Source organism: Orycteropus afer, unplaced genomic scaffold (assembly GCF_000298275.1).
Source record: "Orycteropus afer afer isolate SDZICR_OR568_19922 unplaced genomic scaffold, OryAfe1.0 scaffold00350, whole genome shotgun sequence".
Classification (NCBI taxonomy): domain Eukaryota; kingdom Metazoa; phylum Chordata; class Mammalia; order Tubulidentata; family Orycteropodidae; genus Orycteropus; species Orycteropus afer.
In genome coordinates this window covers 3,248,396-3,257,340 of record NW_006921937.1, presented here as the reverse complement: position 1 = coordinate 3,257,340, position 8,945 = coordinate 3,248,396, and the positions used below count along the sequence as shown (strand labels likewise).

General features: G+C 35.7%; 1 protein-coding gene across 1 annotated transcript in view; it reads right to left on the bottom strand.

Annotated features, from left to right (window-relative positions):
* MAN2A1 (mannosidase alpha class 2A member 1) overlaps positions 1-8,945 on the bottom strand; it is a 296,885-nt gene that overhangs the window by 235,562 nt on the left and 52,378 nt on the right. Inside the window, exon 4 of the mRNA XM_042782502.1 lies at positions 5,492-5,663. Within this exon, the coding sequence (XP_042638436.1) occupies positions 5,492-5,663 (172 nt within the window). The remainder of the gene's footprint in view (positions 1-5,491; positions 5,664-8,945) is intronic.

Below are 8,945 nucleotides of genomic sequence, written 5' to 3'. Positions count from 1 at the left end.
TTGAAGGCAGTGAGTTTGGTTTGGTTTGGTTTAGATACATAAAAGTGATATTTTAAAAATTCATGAATAAAACAAAACAAAAAAAAATCTTAAAAGCATTTGTTGTTGTTGCTGTTGTTATGTGCCATCAAGTCATCTCCGACTCATTAGGGACACATCCTTGGGTTTCTGAGGCAGTATCACTACGGAAGTAGATTGCCCCACTTCCTTCTGAGGAGTGGCAGATGGGTTTGAACCCCCAATCTTCTCGTTAGCAGTCAAGTGCCTTAGGTACTACACCTCCAGAACTCCCTAAAAGCATTTAGGCAGAGAAAAAAAATAGGTTATCTTCAATGAAGCATTACATAAGGAAGCTTTTTTTTAGAAGATAAAACATAAATTTTATGGTTAAACTCTACTATGAAAAGAGAAGAGTCCTGGGATGACTTCTGAATTAAGAACTATATACAGTGTCTATGAGAAATATCAAAGTGGCAAATAAAGTTAAAATATTAAGAACAGTTAATATTTACTAAGGACTTAAAAATGTGCCATTATGCTAAACACTTTACTTGTATTAACTCAATCTTCATAGCAACTGAATAAAATAGGTTTTAATATTATCTCCATTTGACAAATGAAGACATTTAGGCACAGAGAAGAGGTAAGAAATTTGCTCAAAGTCACACAGTAGACAGAGGTAACAGGATTTGAACTTATGCAGCTCTTTTTAGCCCAGTCTCAGTACTCAGCCTTTTTAACTACCACTCTAAATTGACTGTCTTTAAAACATAGAGTTTCTATGAGTCGGAATCAATTTAATGGCCATGGATTTGGGTTCTTACTGTTTTCTTCTTGTTTTTAAGCAAAAAGGACAGCACAGCTCAGGCAAATCCAAACAAATGAACAGCAACAAAAGAATGGCTGTGATACTTAACTAACTAAAAAGAGAAAAGATGGCAATTTGTCAAAGATAAAAGATATAATTCTTAATGGAGATAAATACCCAGCTCAGGACTGCCCAGAAGCTAGCAGTTCCTGCCCTGTAGCAGGTGTCTACTAAGTATTTGTTAAGTGAATGTATAAACTAATAAAGAAGCAAACAAAGATCGGGCATGAACCCTTATGTATTGAATTTAAGAAACAAAACAAAAACATATACAAAATTAAATACCTGAAAACAAACAACAAAAAAAGCTGACAGAGAAATGGCAGCAAAAAGTATAGCCATTTCTGATGTAAGGCCTGTTTTGACTAAGAATTTGTTAGAGAGTGATTGCTGTATTAGGAAAAAATTCTTATTCACTTACATGTAATTTCATCACTATAAAACAGTAAGTTAAAGAAAAAACTGTACCCAGCTAAACTGACGTATATACAAGACACACAGCATGCACCTCAAACATCTACCAGCTACCTCTGTCACGTTCACCACTCATGTTATAAGCCCTGCCCATCCTCATATGGTGTACAACTTTCAGTCCAATTTCAGATATAACTCTCCTCCCTTCAAAATAACTCATAACTCCTTCCGATGCTCACCTCCATAATCAAACTTCGTATCTTTTTCTACATAAACTGACATATTTATTATGATAGTTACATATTTCTCAACTATTTAACACATGCCAAACTGTGTTAGCACTTTTAATAAGTTCCTATCTTGTTTTTAAATGTTATGACTGATAAAGTTTTTGACTGCTGTGTCCTCAACTCATATTTCCCATAAGCCTGTGGTGTTGACTGGACAATTTTGCATGTTGTTGTTGTGTGCCATTCAGTCGATTCCAACTCATAGCAACCCTATAGATCTGAGTAGATCTGCCCCATAGCATTTTATAGGCTATCATTTTTACAGGAGCATATTGCCAGGTCTTTTCTCCCACAGAACTGCTGGCGAGTCCAAACTGCTCAACTTTTGTTTAGCAGCAGAGTGCTTTAACCATTCTGCCAACAGGACTCCTTCAATTTTGCATATAGCAGAGTGATTTTAAGGAATGTGTATGTTCCATTACAGCAGAACTGTCTGTACACAGATATAAATGTTGTTGTTTTTGTTGTTATGTGTCATCAAGTTGGACCCTACTCATAGCGACCCCTCCTTGGGTTTCTGAGGCAGTATCACTCTGGAAGTAGATTGCCCCATCTTCCTTCTGCGGACTGGCTGGTGGGTTTGAACCGCCAGCCTTCTGGTTAGCAGTCAACTGCCTTAGGCACTGTGCTACTAGAGCAAATCCCATCAACATACCTATATTATAAACATCTTCTGTTCAAGTGCCAGTAGAGGGTAATTGCCTATGGTCATATATTAAGTAACAAAGAAAAACTCAATGAAATTCTAAAGAATAAAAATTGTATAATCCATATTCTGACTATTAAACAATAAAACAAGTTTTTAATATCTAAAGAGAAAAAAATACACTCAGAAAGTGAAAATTCTTCTCTTAAACTCAAGTAAAAAAGAAAACAATAAGTATAGTTATAGAATATTTAAGGAAAAATACAATAATGAAAACATTACACATAAAAATTTAAAAGCTAGCAGAGTAGTACTAAAAGCCAAACACACAGACAATAATGTGCTCCTTATTAAAATGCAATCAGAACAGGTTCATGCAGGTTCAACCCACTGCTGATAATTTGCATTTATCTGCATACTGCAGATATACTGAATCAGAATCCACATTTTAACAAGATGTCCAGGTGATTCTTACATAGACATAAGTCTCAACTGGGGATCTGTAAGAATCACCTGTAGATCTTTGTTAAATTGTAGATTCTGATTCTGTACATGGAAGGTAGAAGGGAAATGAACTGGTTACAAGCCCTGATTAAAATAAATGAACTAGATATTTCACATTAATGAAAACACATAGGAGTTAGTAAAAATAAAAGCAAAAAGGTCAAGAGTAAAAATCAGTAAAATATAAATAGATTTTTTGGAATGGGAGACAAAAGCCAACAAAAAAAACAATAAACCCTTTAGCCAAACTGACCAGCATGATGAAAAAAATCGGACATTCAAAAGAAACAATAAGAAAGCAGTAATAACTATGGATGTATGAAATTTTAAATATGTGAACAATCTCACTGAAATCTTTATAAAATTATAAATTCTTTTAGAAAATATGAAGCATTTCTTCTCTAGAAGTAATGTTAAGACATAAATAGACCAAAAATATTTAACAATCTTAAAACTTAGTCAAAGAATGCCTTACAAGACAAACATCAATTCCATATGGTTTTGCAGGACATCCAAAAAACCCAATGTCACCAGGTCAATTCCGACTCCTAGTGACCTACAGGATAGAGTAGAACTGCCCCATAGGATTTCCAAGGCTGTAAATCTTTACAGAAGTAGAATGCCTCATCTTTCTCTCATGGAACATTTGATGGGTTTGAACCTCCAGCCTTTTGATTAGCAGTCAAATACCTTAACCACTGAGTCACAAGAGTTTGTTTTTTTTTTTTTTTTTTTAAACAGGACAGTTCTTAATTTTACAAAGGTTACAAACTAGTAGATAGCCAGCATATAATACAATTCAAAAATGCCAATGTGTTATGCTTGATGGTATGTGAGTGTGAATATGCTGAAATTAGCTGCTAATATTTAAATTTAAAAGTTAAGGTATTTTACACAGAATTTTGGAACTCCAGTATGTCTTGAAAAGTTAAAGGGACAGACTGACAATCCTGGTTTCTGAGGCAACAACTGTAGCAGAAAAATGGCTAGTCTTTTGGGATGTGGCAGTTATTCTGGATTCACGCCAGTACCCCCCAGAGCCCACCACCCTCACTTATGGCACCTTCCTGGCCAGCCCTGCAGGCATTTAAGCAAGCTACCAGCAAACAAACAAAAATCCTCCGCTGGATAATGATGAGAAATCAATTATTTTAATTGTTTGTGTCAATTCCATCAGAATCCACTGGAATTTTTTTTTGATGAGTTAGGAAGAACTTAATAAATTATTTCTAAAGATCTTTTGGAAAATTAAATATGTCATTCATCAAAATAGTGTTTCAATAACAAAAGGGGAAGATATGTACTATTAACGAAATATATCACAAAGCCACAATAATTGAAATGGTGTGGTAGAGACAAAGAGAAAAGTCAATGAAATAGGTTAAGAAGCCAAGAAATCAATGCACATTTAAAATACAATAAAGAGAGCATATCAAATCAGTAGAAAAAGATGGACTACTTAATTCTTAGGGAGTATGCAGTGACACACCTGGAGCCAAAGGGCCTGAACTGGAATACCAGTGCCGCCACGACGATAACCCTAGATAAGCCAGTGCACTCATTTATAAAATGAGCATAAAAACTGTACCTACTCCACAGGATCATCGCAATCATTAACTAATACTTGTAAAGTACTTAGAAAAAGGACTAGTAAACACAGTCAGTGCTATATGTGCGTGGTTAAATAAATAAACGTAAGCAATTCATGCTAAGATAACTCTCAATTCCTAGAAGTGAAGAACACAGTGAACAGGACTTCCATCACATCATATAAAAAATTCACTTAGGGATTTACAAAAGAGTAAAAAATGAAACCAGAGAAAACAAACTATCTCATCTCTAATTGGTAATAACCTTTCTAAATATAATAGCCAAGTTGATATCAAAAAGGAAAGCAGATCAATATATTTGAACACATAAAAATTAAAAGCATCTGTATATCAAGCACTAGGAATTAAAATGAAACTTGAAAGAAATAAGGGTTCATATATACATATATAAGGAGTTCTGGTGGCATACTGCCTAAGGCATATGACTGCTAACCAGAAGGCTGGCAGATCAAGCCCACCAGCCACTCCACAAAAGGAAGACGGGGCAATTTACTTCTGTAAAGATTTACCACTTTGGAAACCCCAAGGGGGTCACTATGAGTTGGCAATGAGTTTTTTTTTGTTGTTGTATATAAAAAATATATATATATACACACACACACACACACACACACACACATACATACACACACACACGTAAATAAAATTCTTGTTAGTCAGTAAGAAAAAAAAAATACATAATTAAGGAATTCACAAAAAATCACCTACCCTGTATGTTTAAGAAAATATACATTATAAATTATCAAAAATGCAGATTAAAATATTTTCAACCATCATATTGGCCACAGTTTTAGAAATTATAATGTAGGCCAACAGAAAGGAAAATTGGTACACGGCTATATGGAAGATGGAAGAATATACTGAAATAACTTTTACAGGGATCACTTTAATAATACGCTTCAAAAAAACTTTAAAATAGTGAGCTCCTTTGACTCAATAATTCCACTTCTAGGACAAAGTTGAAACACAAAGATTTCAATGGAAAAATTTCTAATCACTTTTTCAAAAACAGACCAATATCAAAGCAGAAAAGATGTAAAAAATATTTTAGGTTTCAGATATAACATTAATTTTCACTTTCTAAAAAAGTCAATACTTGTTTCACAGTAGAATTAATCTTTAATATTACCAAATGTCAAAAAACAGTTTTAAAACAAACCTTTTAACAGCATCCTTCTTCTGAGTATCTATTATATCCCACCATTTTGAAAGATATGAGATCTCAGACCACATAAATTTTCTCCTTGAGTCTTCTTTCAGCTTTATGACCATGTTATTAAAAATATACTGAGTCTTGTCTCTAAAGTAGTCATCGAAAGTCTTCAACCAACCTAAATTAAGACACAAATACACCACAAAGGTCTGATTCAAGTATCTGATTCCAACACATTCAAATTCCATTGCATTACCTTTGGATACTCTTAGATGTTTCAGTCGCATAAAGACACATTTTAAATTTTAGCAAATATTTTCAAGTATGAAATTCAATCTGAATGAACATGAGATTCAAAAAGCCAACCCAGGACTGAAATGATGACCATACTCTGAAAACTTCACAAATTCAAATAAGAAATGAGAAATGAAAAAAACCGTCCAAGACCAAAAGTGATTTACATATATCTAACATAATTATGGGAGCTCTGGTGGTGCAATGGTTAAGGACTAAACTGATAACTAAAAGATCAGCAATATAAACCCTCCAGTTGCTCCATGGGAGAAAGATGTGGCAGTCTGCTTCCATAAAGATAGCCTTGCCACTAGGAGGGGGATTATGTAAGAGATCCTGGATAGAGTGGCAGAACAATGTGAAACAAAACTCAAAATCGTTTTGGGCGGGACCAGGTTTGCTGGTCTGATGGAGCCTGATGGAACCACTGAGGCTATGGTCCCTAGCTGCCCTTCAGGTATGGAATTGAACCCACACCTGTGGTTTCCAGCCAAACAAAAGACAGGCATATGAGCTGAACATTTACCCTTGGTAGATACACTCCTTGGAGAGAACAATCATGGGAGAATAGAAGGGCTGTGTATGCACAGGGAGACAGCTCAGGGGGCAGGAATGCTTGGAGGGATGGACACAGGGAAGAGGTAACTATTAGGAGGAAGTGGGAGGGAGCTGTTGCATTGTGGTAAATTACAGTCAGTGTCATGAGACAAAGTGTATGTGAACTGCTATATGGAAAGTGAATTTGCTCTGTAAACTTTCACCCAATAAAAAAATAAATAAAAAGATAACCGCCTTGGAAACCCAATGGGGGCATTTCTACTCTGTCCTATAGAGTCACTGAGTCAGAGTCACCTTCACAGCAATCGGGAGTGTAACTATAGTATATGATTTTATGATTTATAATTTACCTCTAAGGAATTTTCTAATCTTAAAAATATGCACAAGTTGATATCTTGTTCTCATGGTACAAGATCAGAATTTTATCCCGATACCACATCTAAAAGTCCCCACCCATTAAATAAAATATGCACAAGTTGATATATTGTTCTCATGGCACAAGATCAGAATTTTATCCCGATACCACATCTAAAAGTCCCCACCCATTAAATAAGTTAAAACAAAACGAAAATCAGAAGTATAAAGTATATCTAAAAGCAAGTAGCAGAGGTAATTACAACACTGTTCAGGAATATCGAAAAGTAGAATTCTGACAACAATAAGCACTAGTTCCAGAAACTTGTTTTATTATTCCTTCTGTTTAGAAGTACAAAAAAGAAACTAGTCAAACAACAAATGCATACACATCTATGAAAAGTATGTTTTTCTAACAAAAAAGTATAGATGTTAATAACTTGGTTCTCTGACTTTTCCTACTAAATCTCAGGTATTCTGAAATTTTTATCTGAAGACATTGGCAATTTGACCTTAAGAAAATGTTTTTACAAGATTCATCTCCAAATACAATCCTCATGTGGTAGAGTACTAAGCAATGCATGGAATGGACAAGTCAAAGACATACACAGCCACTAATTGCACCTGCTGGTGGTAGGCAGAGAGGCTCTTTGGAGAGTATCTTGTTCCCATTTTTAAAGTCTTGCCAGAAAGGGAGTTTCTACACACCCAGAAAGAACTACAACTTTATTGTTTGCAAACTTCAAACAAGTGAGAAAACTAAAATATTAAGGATCCAGCTGACTTTATTTTTTTTTCAATCTGTTTACCTGTAAATTAATATTCAATACATTTTTACTCACTGGCAAAAAAAAAAAAAAAATGCTAGGAAAGAAAAGACAATAAATTATTTTGGCAAAGCAAATAGCAGCTTCTAAAAAAGGTACTGCAGCTTCAACTGCATTTATTCTTTTTGGTTTAACTAAAATGTCCTTCCTTCATTCTACAAATACTTACTAAGCATCTACAATGTGACAGGCTCATAAGGCTAGAAGCCAAACAAGAATATAGTGTAAAATATCCCTCATAGGGCTTTCTTGGGAGCTCTGGTAGCATAATGCCTAAGGCACTTGACTGCTAACCAGAAGGCTGGCGGTTCAAACCCACCAACCACTCCTCGGAAGGAAGGTTGGGTAATCTACTTCCCTTGGAAACCCAAGGAGGGGTCGCTATGAGTCGGGTCCGACTCGACGGCACATAACAACAACAGCAGCCACAGGGCTTTCTTGACCTGGGGCACTTTTAAGCTGGTTTAAGTGAAAGGTGATGGTAGTTGCTGTCTGCCCTGGAGTTGATTCTGACTCATAGTGACACTATAGGATAGAGTAGTACTGCCCCATACTGTTTCCAAGGCTGAAATCTTTAAGGGAACAGATTGCCAGGTCATTTCTCCTAGGGAACCACTAGTGGGTTTGAACCACCAGTTAGCTGCTACCAGGGCAACTTAGCCAAAGAATGCTTCCTGGATAATTTAACTTTTCTATATTTAAATTAAAAGTCTGTATGACTAGATTAATAAGCTATACATAAATTATTCTATAACTTGCCATGTATAAAGATCTGTCATGAAAAAGTGCTTTCCAAAGAATCTTATCTTGCTTCACAGAGAAGCCTAACCAGAGCCCTACCCCAGAGCACTGAGGCGGGGATCCACATGTGAATTCCCAAAGACAAGCAAAGAAAATCCAACCCACCCTTAAACGCAGATGCCCCAAGTTTCTGCTGACCATGCCAATACCCTGAGTTGAAAAATGTCAAGTGCTCAGAACTGAACCTGGGATGTATTCGATTTAATAACCTAATGCCATCAAGGTGATTTAGACTCATAGTGACCCAAAGGCAGAGCAGGTTTTGAAGGCTATAAATCTTCATAGAACCAGACCACCTCACCTGTCTTCGGCAGAGCAGCTGGTGGGTTCCAACAGCTGACCTTCTGATAGATAGATATACTAGCACCTGATGAAGATTAGCTAGCAGCAGAAGCAGTCTTTAATTGCCCCTTCCCAATCTCCACCACTAAACCAGATAAAAGGGGAGACGATAAAGGTAATGAAAACTATACAATTTATTTAAAACATTTAAACACAGATAGCCCCTAACTAACACTGCATTCTGCTCCAACAACACCATCTTAAACTGGTTCTGACATAAGTTCAGTAATTTTTTTTTTTCCTTTTGAGGGGAGGAGTTCATTATTATTGCCTTTTTTTTTTTT